The 16,338-nt window shown below is 46.4% G+C and overlaps 2 protein-coding genes across 4 annotated transcripts; both read right to left on the bottom strand.

The window, feature by feature from the left end:
* Position 1: 1 nt before the first annotated feature.
* On the bottom strand, positions 2–6,535 carry LOC100123323 (uridine phosphorylase 1). Of its 2 annotated transcripts, none has more exons than XM_003425250.5 (7): positions 6,368–6,535; positions 2,576–2,876; positions 1,917–2,040; positions 1,443–1,604; positions 1,187–1,372; positions 399–731; positions 2–330 (listed from the first exon to the last, which is right to left on the bottom strand). In XM_003425250.5, exons 2-7 carry the CDS (start codon positions 2,629–2,631, stop codon positions 247–249), a joined length of 945 nt encoding a protein of 314 aa, XP_003425298.1. In that variant the 5' UTR covers positions 2,632–2,876; positions 6,368–6,535; the 3' UTR covers positions 2–246. The 2 variants fall into 2 exon arrangements, with proteins under 2 accessions (XP_003425298.1, XP_032456218.1); XM_032600327.1 differs by having other exon boundaries at positions 2,576–2,879; positions 6,368–6,516.
* LOC100123316 (uridine phosphorylase 1) lies at positions 3,042–14,789 on the bottom strand. Of its 2 annotated transcripts, none has more exons than XM_016986909.3 (6): positions 10,148–10,474; positions 8,775–8,898; positions 8,211–8,372; positions 7,775–7,960; positions 7,020–7,352; positions 3,042–6,930 (listed from the first exon to the last, which is right to left on the bottom strand). In XM_016986909.3, exons 1-6 carry the CDS (start codon positions 10,348–10,350, stop codon positions 6,745–6,747), a joined length of 1,194 nt encoding a protein of 397 aa, XP_016842398.1. In that variant the 5' UTR covers positions 10,351–10,474; the 3' UTR covers positions 3,042–6,744. The 2 variants fall into 2 exon arrangements, with proteins under 2 accessions (XP_016842398.1, XP_016842399.1); XM_016986910.3 differs by lacking the exon at positions 10,148–10,474 and adding an exon at positions 14,577–14,789 and having other exon boundaries at positions 4,092–6,930.
* Between the last annotated feature and the right edge of the window lie 1,549 nt (positions 14,790–16,338).

Genomic DNA, 16,338 nt, shown 5'->3' with positions numbered 1-16,338 from the left:
CTCATCTGTGCGTTCTCTCATTTATTACACAAACTTCGCGTGTACATATACAAATACGTGTTATATACTAAAATCATAAAAAAAAATTGTCGAAAAGATCGACGTTCGATACCCTGATGTATAGTAGTCGCTCGACGTTTCTTCCAGAATCGAAAAAGTTCGTCGAGCCCATAAAAAAAAATGCGCAACCATCTCTCGCACCTCGGCAAAAGATATTTCGGACTAAAAAATCGCGCGAAGCACAGCCTACAAGTGTTTCTCGATGTAGCGGGCGACTATCTGCTGGGGCCTCAGTTCCCATTGGGTCAGCACGCTTTTCGGCGTACAAACCTGTAAAGGCGATGAGTCGATTATATACTTTCTTTAATGACACTTTAAAATCACGAATAATCACTCACCTGATCACCCTCGAAGCGATTGAGGAAAGCGACGCAGACTATCCCAGCCCGAATGTCAGCCATGTGCGTCAGTGCCGAGAAGCAGGTGGCTTCCATCTCGATGTTCCGCACCCCAGCGGCGTGCAATCGCTTCAGATAGTCCATCTTGTCAGCCTCGGTGTGGCTGCAGAAAGCTCCGTCGATGCGGCCTTGACCCTCGTAAAAGTCCGAAGCGCACATGGTCTTGCCACGGACCAGCTCGAATCCGTCGTCGGCTCTGTGCAACGACTGGAGCTCCTTGGCGAGCTCTAGGTCCAGCTTTGCTGGGCGCTGGACCTTCTTGCCGCAAATCGCCTGTGAACACGCGTGCGTAATGTAGATATCACAGTTTACTAGCACTATTACGAGTGTTTTTGTTGATTTAGCTCATGCGAAGAAGCATGACGTTAAGAGCGATACGATAAAGCTCAGCGCAAGTATACATGATCTCATGCTGCTGCACGTGCGGTAGGCCACTTACAGTCGGCGAACTCGTGACAGCGTCGCGTGCGCGTATCAGCTCTATCATATTCTCCGCGCTCACTGCTCTAAATTTAAAATCGTTACACTGCATTGGGTCACATGCTCGGCGTTTGGCAGTGGTATACTCGCGAAGCCGATAGCGATTTTTTTACGAGCTTCCACGCGAGGGCGAAAAATGTCGAACGGCTTATCGCGAATGAATTTTATTATTCGAGTTTATGCGCGTATTGAGTCGACCCCACGCACTTGGAGAAAATTTAACCTTCGCAGTATTGCTTATACGATACCTGCTCGTGGTAGGGATTGATCATCTCGTCGACGGCGCCCTCGGATATGACGACGGTACCGGGTTCGATGCCGATACCACCGCTGGTACCTATCCTGAAGAACACCGGGTCCTTCACCTTGGCGTAGTGCATCAGCTTGATGATCTCGTGCAGCAGGATCTGCAGCGAGGGCACTCCTATTCCGTGCTGCGAAAAAAGAATCGATTCAAATACATTACCGATCACAGACGATATCGGTATGGATGGTTATACTCACGCTGATGGAGAGTACCGGTCCGACTTTGTACATGGAGTATCGGTGCGAGTGCTCCTTCATGTCTTGGAGTTTGGTTCCAGGAGGTAGTTTGTCTCCCAACTGCGAGTGGATGTACTGGGCGAAGTGTTCCATGCGCGTTGGCGCCCCACCCATGCAGACGAACTGTCAAGAAAATCGAACGGTTGTAAACCGCAACGTTCAACCATTATCACGGTTTATCGCCGCAGTCGTATCTCTCAAGCGCATTGACTCGTGGAAAAAAGGCTCAATGGAACGCGTGCGCGATGAGTATTTCGCAAGTCGCATGCGTATGAGCGAGTTATGAATGTTGCTGGAGAAATTTGCGATGCGGATCATTTGCGTCGTTTCACGAGCCTCGTCATCCGATGCCGTTCGCACATTCCGCGCAATTATGGGCTTGATTTTATTCCGAGAAAAAATTCCGAGTAAACGTCGAATATATCGATATCGCACCTTGACGTCGCCGAACATCTCGACGAGATCGTGGGACTCGGTACCCAGGGCCAGATGGTAGAGGATGTCATGGTCCAGCTGCTTGATGTTTGGATTCCTCAGGTGCACTGTTCCTTGGTTGTTGCTGTGAAAAATTCCGGCGTATTGTATTTCTTTGATTGTGCGTAAGAGGAGACGACGGATCACGGCGTAACGGTCAGGGCTTCGAGATAACGGTTTCAGATTCGAATTTCAGATTTAAATTAGATGATGCACGCTATTTTTAACTTGGAGTATGGCGTTATGGTTGTTAGGGTTTATTGCTGAATTTTAATAATAAATAGCGAGCGAGCACTTATTTACAGATAAATACACGTCCAGCAGCTGAGCCATTGACACTTAAACGCATACCACTCGTAAGTTTCAGAATGACAATGCCCCATCAAAATTCAATCTCGGACACTTCAACTATTCCATCGAACCTTTTATCTGCTCTCACCTGAGATAACGATGATCCAACACTCTCCTGCTGATACCAGAACGGAAGAAGAAATACCGAAAAAACTGCCGGATAAGATAGTCGCGTCAGCCCATGAAAATAACAGTGACCACACACGACCGTATAATCGCATGCTCTCATTCCCGCCAAAAACGAGATGATTAACCGCAACAGTACATACCGTTGAGCGTCGTCCTCGTTGCCGCCGTTGGGCTGTCCCCCTTTTTGCGCCGACATTTTTCCACCAGCTGCTTATTAAACCTCTAAACTGGGCTCTCGTTTCGAACGGCAGCAGCGACGTGTTCGCTCGACGACGTTCAGTGCACAAATGCGTCTCAATAGTCTCTTCGCGCTATACAGCTGATACTCCTGCCCCACCACTGCTGCTTCGAGTCGTGTCCGTGCGCTCTCTCTCTATGTATATAGGTATACGCTTCGTATATTCAAACTCTGGCTGACACCTCGAGCTGCTGCTGCTGCTGCTGCTGTCAATGGATCGTTGTAATAGCGAGTTATGACGCGAGTTATAGTTCGAGTGGAAAGTTTGTAAGCTGTGAAATTTTAGATGTATGCAGTGTTTATAAAATCAAAGAATTAACGTTTAGGTATTGGAGGATAGAAGGTCGAGTAAGACAAACACAGACACGTGTTTTTCAATAATTAGCCTCTCTTTTTATTGCCCCTTTTATAACGCCACGAACCGATCAACACCAGCCGTGCAGCGTACCCTCCGCAAGTAGATCTTCGATCTCGAACGTAATAGTGACCAGCACACCGCGTGATTTTCGGAAAATCGAGGGACCACCGCTGCCGCAGTCTTCATCGCGAGCGTCTCGCATAAAACGCGACAAGAAAAACGATACCCAATCTCTCTGGAACGATCGACCGCAAAAATACTCTTTTTTTATTATTATTTACTTCTTTTTTTTTTTTTGTCACGGCTAGTAGTAACGCACGTGTATAATGTCGTATATATTATATACATGTAAAAGCTCCAGTTACGGCGGGGCTTTTTTCTGTATACGTTCGTTCTAAATATATACGCAATACAGATTTTATTTATCGTCGTGTTTTCTTTTCATCTTCTTGCCTTATACACTCATCTGCTATAACGAACTTGCGGATTACAGTAAGCACTTGGATGCGTAATGTATGTAATAACTCTGGTTTTTTTTTTGTATTTTAAAACGGTATAATGCCTATCGGAATCGACAGAGGAACACTCAATTTCACGATACAATGTAGAATATGCAATACAATACGAATACAATGCAATACAACAGACGATACAATAATTTCTTCTTTTTTTTTTTTCATTTTGCTGTTCAACTCGACGTAGCCGTCTCTGCGTTAATACGCTCTACCAAGTAAAAGTAGCGCACTAAGGGAATCGGCGAAAAATTTGAAAACCAACGAGGCGCACTTGCCGCTGATTGTTTTCTTCTTCTTATCGGTTAGACTGTTATAGATTCGGATTAAAAATACAAATTTATCATTGTTGCAACACGCTACGTTAGTTAGAGATATGAATTTAGTGCGATTTGAAAAGGGCGACAAGTGCGCATCTCGCGGCCTCTCCTAATAGTTATCCTCGTATATCAATATAGCGTTCGGTTGGCGCAGCTCTCGTAACACTTAATAACAGCGAAAATTCGCATCACAGACACATGTCGTTGTTTCACGCAAAACGTAACCACCTTAGCAAAAACGATATAGCGAGCTACGCTGCTGGTCCTTTTTTTTTTTTTTATTGTTATAAGCGTCGGCGGTGCGCGATTCGCTTGTGCGGAATTTTAGTTTCTCGGATTACGTGTGACATACAGTTGTTGTATTATTTTTAGACTAAATTTTTCGTTATCTTGAAATAAGCATTTAACCATATCTCAGTGTATTATCGTATCACATGTTTATTTCAATGTAACGATATAGCTATATCCATCTTAGATTTTCAATTATCTGTATAATCGTCAGACACAGAAAGAACACGCGGTTATTTTTCATTTTACGAGTAATTGGTTCTTATACAACAACTTATTCTTGCTACGATCAAACGTCGTTTCTCCTCCTTACTTCTTTTTTTTTTGCAATTTTTTCCGTTTTTCGTAAATTTCACACAAGTTCTCGGGAACTTTGTAATCGTCAATTATTTAATTAATCGCTCAACAAGTTCATAATTCTTTCTCGAGCGACGAAGAAAGAGATATAGGCGCTCATCAACAAGATTTCTTTTTATTCTCCTCGCTAAAACTCATCGTATTTATTCTCAATAATAAATGGTATACGTAATAGTTAACCTGCAACATTTATATAGTAATCTAGCTTCGAAACTTGGCGTTTTGGTTTTTCATATCAACTCCCGCGGGCAACCACCTATGAAATAACTATTGCTGTAACTTGAATTCGTATCTTTATCGCATTTTTTTTCTCTCGGCATCATCTTGTGTAAAAAAATACGTCAACAGCTGCAATTACGTACAACGAAGTAATCATTCAATTCAATGTGCGTTGAATACAAGTGTATAACACAGAAGAGTGTTAAAAATCAGTGGTGTTATATAGAGATATATTGAATATAATAAAGTTTTCGTAACTGCAATTTTTAGAATTTTAAAGTGCCTCAAGATATGTGTACTCGAAATCATATACAGTATTTTTACAATAGAGTCTTTGTCGTTTGAAATCACAACCAATGTAAAATGAAATCACTTCAAGACTCACCATGTTCTCGGATTAATCGGTGACGATAAACAACGTGTTTTGTACTGTAATTAGTGAGAAAGTTGTGGGGCTTGCCGTATACTACTTGCGCGTGTTTTTATCCTTTTTATTCGAATTGAATGTTCGAAACGTCAGAAACCCTTAGATATACCGGTGTATATACGTAACGTTTTCAAACGATTGATTCATTATAATAATAATACGCGAAAGCAATAACCCAGTCGAATTCCAGGAAGCTTTGAACATGTCGAAGAGGATTTGAAAAAGATCAGTCCGGAATGAAGTTTCAGAATTATACAGACGGTAAAGTTATATTGGCTTCGAGAATCGATAAACTGTCATTGAAATATCTTACCCATACATATACCGCATCTCGATCGCGTCACGGATGCATCGGTGTACCTATACCCGAGTACAAGATCGCTCGTGTCTCTTAAACTAATAGTTCTACACTTCACATCTACGTTACTGAACACATAAACATACATAAACATACAGACAGTCGCACAGTATCGACGTGTGTACTTACACCGATGCTCACCGGACGACGAAGAAAACGGTGGGCCAACTAATCTAAAATGCCTCTACCAGACTTTTCGTTGTGGCCTGCAAACGCCCGCGTTTCATTTCTTTCCCTTCTTCGTACGTCACAAGCAGGCTAAGAATCAAATTTGAACTTGCTCGCGTTACTCGCGTGCGTGAAGAGTGCGGGGACGACCTTCCGGTGTTTGTATTTTGAATTCGATAATAATTAAACGAGGAGAAATTGAAAAAATTATCTTGGAATTCGTCTGAAATCGATATTACGGTATAACGATAGTGTAACGCTGAAGAGCAAGGAAGAAACTCAAAGTTTCGAAAAAGCACGGTCGAGAAAGGTCAGAAGTAAAACTACATTGTGAACGTTCTCCGTCGGGCCTTTTCAAAGGCGAATTTCGCCTCATAAGCATAGTAATTCTATAAAATTTCCGGAAGAGACGTCGCATTAGTTCGAAACCGAAATACTCGCACAGAACAGCGACCTTGAGAAAATTTCGCATATATACGGGCAGGAGGGGTGGACGTAGAAAATCCGTAGCAATACGACGATTCGTCGGGGTAAAAGTGTATCTATAACGCACGTCGATATGTATCTGCCGAAATATTGGTCTTGTGTGGGTGTAATTTCATCTACGGTCTTGTAATACAGTGTAAGAGGTTATAATGAAACAGGATCACCGCCGCGTCCTTTTTCTCCGCACATATAGTAACGTACCTGCTGCGACGCGCAAAAAATTTCCTCGATCAGCGCACACTACCTGCTTTTTTCAGCATAAATTCACCTCTCTATCTCTCACTCGTCACGCAACTCTGCTATCTATAGCGGCCTATACGAGTGGGCACACGCGCAGTTTTCTCTCGACTCAACGCAAAAAACAATGCTTCATCCACCTAGGTATATAATAATACACTCTCTCGTGTCCTGCGCAGTGGCTCTCTGCAGACCTTGTTTCAGGAGCGCATGCGCGAAGCCATCTCTTTTTTTTCTCTATATAATACATAATAGAGCTGATCCCCTCGTCGATATTTTTTCTCTATTTTTGTTTCTCCTCCTTCTAAATGCAATTTCGAGACAGGACGTCGACGACGGCTTTACTCGTAGTTCTCGGACTCCTGCTGGACGAGCTTGAACCGACGGGGACTCTTGACGCACATCGAGCCGTGGCTCTCGGTCGAGTGGAGTCGGCCCTTGCGTTGCAGGTAGCGTTTTATGTATCGCGAGACCAGCTGCTGCGGCCTCATCTGCCACTCGTTCAGCACCTCCTTCGGCGCGCAGACCTGTCCGAGATCGACATATTTATTCACCACACCCGAATGAAATTTCAAAGTGCGAAAAAATGAAAAAATCCAAGGATTACGTAACCCACCTGATCGCCCTTGAATCGATCGAGCAGAGCGACGCAGACGATGCCAGCTTTGATGCCGGCGTGATGCGTCAAGGCCGCGAAGGCGGTACACTCCATCTCGATGTTGACGACCCCGGCATCCTGGAGCTTGCTCAAGTACTCGTTTTTCTCGGTTTCACTGAACTCGCAGAAGGCGCCGTCGAGTCTGCCCTGACCCTCGTAGAAGTCGGACGTGCACATGGTCTTGCCGGAAACGGTGTCGTAAGGGTCTTCCGCGTGGGCCAGGGCCTTCAGCTCGCGGACCACTTGACGGTCGAGTATCGCTGGCCGGCAGACTTTTTTGCCCAGGATGTGCTGTGGGCAAATTTCGAAGGTTGTGGCATCACTAATAATTACAAAGGATTCGAAAAATAAATGTTTCAAGTACGAAAATCTCTAAAAGCATAAGCCAACAGTAAGGTTGCTTCTCAGCCGCAATCCTGGGTCAGCCCAACCCCTTTCCCCCGGTTCAATTGTCGCGCACAGCTATTCAGTCGCCGCAAGGCTGCAGTATTGTCAGCCCCGTCTCTCTCTCTCTCTCTCTCTCTCTCTCGATGTACATCCACCTCCGCTTTTATCGGCTCGCGAGCTTTACACTCGGCGACGGCGACAACTGTCGCTCCGCTGTGCGCGGGAAAGAGCGGGATAAAAGCCCTTTGTTTGCCCGCGCTGAATAACGAAGCGAGAGCCATGCGCAACGCGTTCGATAATCGCATTTATGTAAGTATAATAGACACCTGCTCGTAATAGGGGTTGAGCATCTCGTCGACAGCCTCCTCGGAAATGACGACGGTGCCGCCCTCGATGCCGACGCCGCCGCAGGTGCCGATCCTGAAGAACACCGGGTCCTTCACCTTGGCGTGGTACATCAGCTTGATGATCTCGTGCAGGAGAATTCCCACCGAGGGTATTCCCATTCCGTGCTGCGTGTCGAAGAAAAATTCCAATGTTATTTACGAGAGGAAGCATCGCCGCGAGAAAGAGTTTCCGCGTGAATATTTTACGACGCAGCAGCAGCAGCAGCTATGTACGAGGAAACTTTCTTCGCTATTACGATGCGCATCGCCTACTTTTACGACCTCCGTAAAGCGCAACGCATATCTTGGCGAAACAATTCTATAGTTGGAATTATTTCACGCTCTGGCGATTCTCCGACAGGAGAATAATACTCACGCTGACGCAGAGGACGGGTCCGACCTTGTACATGGAGTACCGGTAGGAATACTGGCTGATGTCGAGGAGGGTCGTACCCGCTGGCAGCTTGTGTCCGATCTCGGCCATTATGAAGTTGGCGAACTGCTCCATGCGCTTCGGCGTGCCGCCCATGCAGACGAACTGAAAAATATCGAGGATAAAAAAATTTGTATATAATAAAGAGTTTATCGCGTTAAAGAGCCGCGGCTACTCCGTAATGAGAGGAAGCGCAATGCGGCACTTTAAAAATTCCACGAAAAAAGCATCGCGAGCTTGCGCCTAATCTATTCGAGGAATTATAAACCTCGTGCCTCAGCGCATACAAATCGGACCGTATAGTAACCATAAATATATACAAAGCGGTTTAGATAGTTAAATGCATCGCAGCGCGCGTGCGGCGAAAGGTCAAGCGGCATCGCGGCCGCAATTGTCAGAGCTGACTTTGAATCTTCCAGTCGGATCCATCTCTTATGTCATCCCGATGAGTATCTCGCGCGCACTCCGACGCACGAACGTTCGTGTTTTTTATCCATCTATGCGAACCTTAATGTCACCGAACATCTCGACGAGGTCGTGGGAGCCGCTGCCGAGGGCCAGGTGATACAGGATGTCCTGGTCCATGAGCTCGATGTTCGGATTCCTGAGACGCACTGAGCCATCTCTGTATCTGCAATGACAAAGAAGACGTATAATATATGATTAATCAAACCATTTGACGTCGCTGTAAAAAGCGAGCGGAACAGGTAAATCGATTACCCGAAAGACTTTTTACTTTCGAACAGGGCATAACAAACTGAATTATTCAAGGCCATCAACAACATTATACACGATTCTATTCATCAAAACAAAATCTCGCATAGCGAGGGAAGAATCGTTTGCTTCAAATCGTCTCTCGAAAAGTCGTCCGTTGAGAAATGAGAGAGCGCGTATGTGGTGATTATATACAGCGAGGGCGCGAGCCGTTGCATCAAGGTCGACCGCATACGCGCGAGAGAAACCAGTTTATGCAGTGGGCTCTCGTTTTCTACACGCAGGTCGATTTTTTCGCTTACCCGCCCTTCTCCTGAGCGGAACACATCAGAGTGTGAGAGAAAAGAGGCTGCGCTATTTCATAAGCGTGAAACCTGGATTTATGGGAAATCAATAAATCGCGTGCTCAAACGTTAGTTTCGCGATCGACCGTGTCGTACCTTCGCTCGGGGGGGGGATATTAATGCGGCTGTTTGGTCAGCGCAGTGGAGGAAGTATGCGATACGCACAGGTCGTAGGATCTTTTTAGAAAAAAATAATAATAATAATAATAATAGTAAATAAATAGCAACGCGCTCACCTTGACGGATCAAGGCCCCCGATGAATTTCCGAAATGAGTCACGTCAGTCTCCTATATAGGTAGTATAGAGATGAACCCGAAGCGGAGAGTATGACTTGGCACATCGTTCCTCGTGTATACCTTTCACGTGCAGCACGTCCGAAAGAAAGTTATCGTCGCTATGATTTAATGCCCCACGCAGTTGCTCTCGGATTCTCTGCCTGTTTCAAACTGCGCGCGTAATTATACAAGACGCCGTCGTTGTGACATTTCGGTTGGGTAAGCATAGTCGAGCATTATCCAACGGACTTTTTTTTTCCCGGAATACGCAGCGCTGCAAGGGAACCGCTTTGGCCTAGTTTGTTTTCGCGAAAAGTCGTCACCGAAGCGCTAATGCAACTTTTGCTGCGCCGAGTTGGGCTTGAGTTGTTGAGAGAGAAGAGCTAAACGGCGCGAACTATGTTCGTAGTTTATATCGCTATTATCGTCGGCTGTGCTATCGGTAAACACACACACACACACACACACACCGCGACTGTCACGACGTTTCGTGAAAAGCTGCGTATACACTCCGTAAAAACAAGCACAAACCAGATCGGAAACTACCTCACAGCGCACTCGACCTCCATGGCGTCGTCGGTCCGATCCTCTTCATCCTCCAGACCAGCCTCACCGTTCGGCAGGACGACCTTTCGATTATTGCGAGTGTGAAGCTCCTCGTCGACCTGCACCGCGGGAAGCTTCAGCTCGCACACATGGTTCACCTCGTACTCGGCCTGCCGCTCGAGCGAACACGTGCACGTCGGCATCTCGCCAGGGAATGTTTCTTCTATGTATCAAGCCAAATGCGAAGGTGCGTATGAAATACACACACGCGAGCTATCGATGCACCTCGAACACGTTCTAACCTTTCGGCTGCACGACTACTATTGCGACCCGCGCGAAGCAGGTACTCGCTTTATACCCTCGGCTCTCTCTCTCTCTCAGCACGACGCCGTCCCACCAGTCGAACGAGAAGAGAGAGAGGGCCTTGGTTGTAATTGGCGAGAGAGATCTCGATGCTATTGTGCCGCGTTCCCTCTCTCTCTCTCTCTTTCTCTGCAGGGCTTAGCTGGTGGACGGTTACGACGCTCGACTGTGTGTGTGTATAGGGAAGAAGCAGCTGACTCGACGTGTTTTGGCGCGCAGGACGGGTGCGACGCTTGTTGTTCGGCGATGATCGTATACTGCAGAGAAGAGAGAGAGAGAGTCGAGATTCTGGAAATTTTCTTGTTTGTGTTTTCGCCTCTTTCGGATCTTCGTCTCGACATAATGGAGAAATGTGGCGCAAGAGATTCGACCGCTTGTACACACAAGTTCCGTAGTCGCAACTAATTAGAGTCAACATTGACTTGGCCGCTGTTGGGGAGAAACTTCGTCTCGGATATGGACGATGAAAAACAAAGCGACGAATCGACCTTCCGGACGGGACGAAATTGATATCGTTAACAAGAGTGCAGAGTGAAGCGGCTCCTTCCGTAAAGAGTCTGCACAACACGGGCCTGTGACACGTTGGAGCAGCCGTTGGCACAACAATGCCGAGGAAATGGAGCTTCGTTAGACTGGCTTTAAAGTAAGGAGACGCTTGTTTTTCATCCCAGACACTTCGCGCACTTCTCGATTCCAGAGTGTTGGATCAGGGGCTCAGAGGAATTGTGGCTCCATTTTTCCCCGCGATAATCTTGCTCTTCCTCTCCGTTTTTACACAGCTCGCTATAACGCAGGAGGCGCGTAACTGCTCGCCGAGCCGATAGCCGATTTTTTTTTAAGCGAGTAATATAATAAAAAAAAAAATTCCAGCGTTCAAATCATCGAGATCAATCAAAATCGCTGAGATAGTAAAAGAAATTGACCGATTAGCCGGTGATAGGCGAGCGTTGCGTCATTAATAAACGAATACTTAGGAGACGCGCTCGCGCCTCTGCCAATGAATGACGGATTGCGCAACCCGTCGTGCGCCAGAGTCTCCTGGGTCGTCGCGAACCGGCGAGATAAATAAATCGACGATGTTATTGTCGAGGCTGATATTTCGCGGGGTTTCGTAACGGCAGTCGATTTTTAGAAGCTCAGCTTCTAACGATGTAACTCCTGTTTACCAGCAAGCGCAGCGGTTATTTTACACCTGTGCACTCGCGTTCTCGAGAGCAAACGTCGAGCGTTTGATTAGGCGGGCGTGAAGAGCTTCGCAATTATGCGTTTCCGGAGTACATCTCGGATAAAGGGATGATTTATTATTCCGCGATAAAAATCGGGGTAAATTACGGTCCCGTTAGATTTCCCTTCGTTTGGAAAATCGACGCCTTTCGCGTGATCCGCGCGTGTCTACAGAGGAATTATTGATTTCCTCGGGGAGCGCCGATGATATCGACTTTACGTCGAGGTGTACCTCCTATATACACCGAGGCTCGATCCGCAAGCTTTGGCTCGCTTCGTTGTGAAATTTCCCCGATGTCGCATTAGGTTCGCGGGAAATTCGAGTGGAAGAAGCCCGAGTTCTGTCGGACTTTGTAGACTCGTTTGTCGCTTCCTGAATAATTCAAGCGACTTCGGTGCAGAGCAAGCTTTCTTTTGCCATCGCAGTGGCTATACGGCAACTATTTATACGTAACCGCTCGAGTTGAGCTTTCGATAGGTCGGGCGCATCGATTGATCCTCGGGCGATGAATAAATCCTCCCGAGTCGACTAGACTATACTGCAAGTGTATTATTGACACGAACGATGATCCCCCGGATCGAGTATACAACGAATGGCAAAACGTCAGCCAGTAATATCCGAACCGCAGAGCCAACCGCCTATAGTTACTACACTCGCGTTCCAACGAGAGCAACTGTCTTTGTGTGTTCGCTGATTGAAATTTTCGGGTATAACGACGTTTCATTTCGGAGTTATCGAATATAAAGCGCTTTTGTCCTAAACCAATCGGCAGGTGCTCGATAAGCGATATGGATAGGGAATATAGCCTGTTGCTCGAGAGAATATACACACGATAAAAGCTTTTTTTTTTTGCCTTGTCAGCGCCGATGTGTACACGCAACCGCGGAGTATTGTCGGACACTGCGGTGCGGATTTGAATAAACTCGCGTCCCCTGTATATAAATTTCCGCAGTTGCGGCGATCGTCCAGATTTAGCTCCTTTTATATATATCGAAAATGTTTCGACGGAAAACAATACGGTCGCACGCGGAGTCGATAATAATAGTTCCTGCATCGGATCATCACTGACCGATGATTCTGGAAGCTTATACGCTCACGCGTGCGCTGGTTGAATCATGCGCGGCTGTCACACCCACGCGAGCAATTTTCATAACTGCGGAAGCGAACTCAGCCGTGCTGATTAAAATTTCATCGATCGCGACAATCTCCCGCGTATTAATTCGCGCCCGGTCGGGGGGATCGAATCGGCTTGATAAGGGAGTAATGAAATCAGAGGCGCAGAGCTATACTCCGTCGACTTTAAATTGACCGGTTGATTGAGCGGAGGTAGCGAGAGAAACCCGCGGGAAATTTCTCGGGAATTAGAATTCTCGAGAAAGTCGCGCGCGAGAGAGAAAGACCGCAGGAAATTGAAGAGCCTACGGGGGATTTAAGAGCGCCGAGTGATTGCATACTTTCGATCGAGCGACGTTAACCGAACCGGTAAAACAATGACAACCGAGCGACGAGTAGTCCGATGAAAAAATAAAGAGTATTAGCGGATCGCGTGAGCGTTTAAAAAGCCCGCGCTTATCGTTTAGCACGATCGATAACCGCGCGTCCCTGCTCGTCCATTGTGCATTGGGACGTACAAAATGCTTTTCGCGAGAGAGAGAGAGAATCGCGTTTAGGATTTGACAAGATAGCCTTGTTTTTGCGCGCGACTGCGGCCGTGATTTTTAATCCCGCGAGGATTTGACGTCTCTCTCTCTCTCTCTGATGCGGCTTTTTGTCGGACTTGTTTGATATATAGAGAGACTGGGGGACGGGGAGGGGGAAGCCTGACGCTTTTGATGGATTTTTGTTTTCGCCCGCGTGGAAAGTTAACCGACTGTGACTCGCTTATCGCAGACTCCGCAACTCTCGACGAGGACGTCATTCGTATTGTATATAGGTATATACTCTTAACTATCCGAGGCTGTGCCTCTAGTTTATACAATTGCATAAATACGACGAAAAATCACGAGCACACGAGTGAACAATCTCGAGTCAAAAACACATCCGCCCATACGAAGGAGTGTATCGCGATTATTAGTCGGTGAATTATCCTTCGAGGGCGCGCGTGTCTATACACTCCTCGAGAAAGGGAGATCGATAAAGCTTCCGGAGTTTGTTCGTCCGACTCTCTCTCTCTCTCTCTACGAAAAACTTATGCGTGCGCGCTACTCACTATACACAATGTCGAGTCGATAGCGCCTTGGCCCCCCTCGAAAACTCGTGCGACTCTACGCGCATTGCGCAAACGTGGCTTTTTTTTCTTTTTTTCTTTTTCGAGAACGAGAATATTTAAATTTTTAGGGTAATCTCGTACGCTGGGAAATTCGATGCGCTATCGTGGGAATTTAAACGAATTTTCTCGAAATCGACCAGGTGTCGCGCAGGTACACACAAGCCGAGCGACGAAAACGTGCGTAACAGCGAATAATCCTCGAAGCCGTTTGCCTGGCAACCGCTGAATTTTATCGCGACTCGCTACACACATTGAGCATTCAAATCCTGCGCCATTTGCATAAGTAATATTCGGCCATTGTGCTCTAGTGCATTGTCTCGCTTTCTTTATTCAGCGCGATTCGCATATCAGAAAATCTAATCGCCCGAGATTCCGATTTCGGCAAGGTTATACCTTCGGCGATTACCGATCGTTGCTCTCTTTTTCGTGTCAATGTCGTTGCCGAACAGCGCTGTCACACGCGTCCGACCACTCGAGCTCGATAACCCCACTCGAACGGTACATTGCCAAACAACGCTACCCTCCTGCCCTACATCGGAGAGAAAGCCTTAAATGAGAAAGCTTGTACTCACTCGTCGATCTCCTCGTCCTCCAGATGCAGACTCATCCTGATGCTGTCTCTTCTCACTGGAAAAAAATTCGGGCGAACGAATGTGTATCCGTACAACAGACTGGCGCGCGAGAGAGAGACTGACCGAGTACTACTGCGGCTCCTCGTCGCTACGCTCTTCCAGGTGCGCACTCTCTCTCTCTCTCTCCCTCCCTCTCTTGTACGTCTCTACACACTCCCTTATCGCTCTCGCGCTTGCGTGATAGGCTCGATCGTAGACGTATGCGTGTGTGTATAATGGACGATCGGAAAGTGGGAAGGGAGAGAGGTTACACAAACACGCTTGTGAAAGTATATAGGGGTCGGTGCGCTTGCACCCGAGCCGAGGTCTTCTATGCGGGCTTAGGAATTTTTCGGCACATGCGCGCCCGAAAAAGAGAGCTTTCCTCCACTCCCTTATTTTGCTCGCTCGAGGGTTTCATTGGGCTCGTGATCTATAGGCTGCTGCAGCTGGCTTCGGTGGCTGGCTGGGTCGACGTTGCTGTTTATTCCGAAGTAGTAAGAGGCCGAGTCCGGTCAGACGGGCTTTAACTGCTACGCCCTTAGGTCGATCGAACGAATTTCCAAAGCCCTAATGAAATAAATGAAATAGCCGTTAGGCAACGAGAGCAAGCTCGAGAGGAGGAGCTTTTCGACGAGTCGTCTGATGCATAAAACTTACCCCGTCGTCGTATGCGCAGTTGTTTCGACGCTGATGCTGCACTTTCCGCTAGATTATCCAAAAAGGTCGAGATACGCACTCGAAATCCCGCTGCACACTGAGAGATAATTCATTCGACTTTACGGCTGACTTTATGGAAGCTACTGCAATCCCGGCCTTTAAAAGGATACGGGATAACAGAATACAAGCGCGAGCGTTATTGGGTTATTACACTGCGTATCCTATAAAAGCTCGACTTTGCATGGCATACACGGTTAGTGATGAAGATTTCACGGTGGAACAGCGCGGATCGCGCGATCGTTTTACGTTCGGTGTAAAGTTAAGTCGTGCAACACGGTGTAAAGCTGTACGTTGTCAACGTGGCGATGTCATTAAGTGAAATTTCCTGCTGAGAAATAAATTCGCGGATATCGGTCGTGCAAACAGAGAATTATAATTAAAAGCCTCGGCTTTTCAGAAAAGAGCGAAGGAAAATAAAAGCGGACGGTCGCGGATGATTCCGGAAAAATTCTTATGGGAAGGGCACGTGCAACGCACACAAAAAGCATCGGAACGACCACTCGTTTTTTTTTTTTTTTTTTTTTTTATATTTTCTCATTAATGTATATTATTTATTATAAATAAGTTAGAAACATTGATTTCATTGTGGGCTTTGTAGGTGTTTACATTTTTTACACACAGAAAGAATACCCAACGCATTACGCATTTTTTTTTCTTCATCTCAGAAAACTGTATACTTTTTTTCATAATGACGAGAAATGATTTTATAAATGAATCGTTTAGCCACGAGTTTGCGCGCCATTCGCTCATTTTCTCTCGCAATGCGCTTCATCTCGTCGTCATCTCAACAGCTCATTTTTTCATCGTCATGTGTTCATCGATTGTTTCTCGTCAATTTTTTTTTGTGTGTACGTGTGTACGTGTGTATTTGTTTATTTTTTGTAAAACGTAGCGCGCGAGGTGCGTGTACATGTGTATACAACTCTCTCTCACTTTTGTATGTTTGTTAATCATCTCACTTTTAAGCACATTCTCTTTTCAAATTCGCACTTGCTCGCCCTTT

This window comes from Nasonia vitripennis, chromosome 5 (assembly GCF_009193385.2).
Source record: "Nasonia vitripennis strain AsymCx chromosome 5, Nvit_psr_1.1, whole genome shotgun sequence".
Classification (NCBI taxonomy): Eukaryota; Metazoa; Arthropoda; class Insecta; order Hymenoptera; family Pteromalidae; genus Nasonia; species Nasonia vitripennis.
The sequence above is the reverse complement of the archived record's forward strand: the minus strand, read 5'-3'. Positions and strand labels throughout refer to the sequence as shown.

Excerpts from the sequence above, each read along its gene's own strand:
- LOC100123323 (XM_003425250.5), bottom strand. The coding sequence starts at position 2,631 with ATGTCGGCGCAAAAAGGGGGACAGCCCAACGGCGGCAACGAGGACGAC. Across the intron at positions 1,373-1,442 it reads GACCGGTACTCTCCATCAGC|CACGGAATAGGAGTGCCCTC; the intron begins GTGAGTATAACC and ends CTTTTTTCGCAG. Across the intron at positions 732-1,186 it reads TCAATCCCTACCACGAGCAG|GCGATTTGCGGCAAGAAGGT; the intron begins GTATCGTATAAG and ends GCGTGTTCACAG.
- LOC100123316 (XM_016986909.3), bottom strand. The coding sequence starts at position 10,350 with ATGCCGACGTGCACGTGTTCGCTCGAGCGGCAGGCCGAGTACGAGGTG. Across the intron at positions 8,373-8,774 it reads AGATGTTCGGTGACATTAAG|TTCGTCTGCATGGGCGGCAC; the intron begins GTTCGCATAGAT and ends GATATTTTTCAG. Across the intron at positions 7,353-7,774 it reads TCAACCCCTATTACGAGCAG|CACATCCTGGGCAAAAAAGT; the intron begins GTGTCTATTATA and ends ATTTGCCCACAG.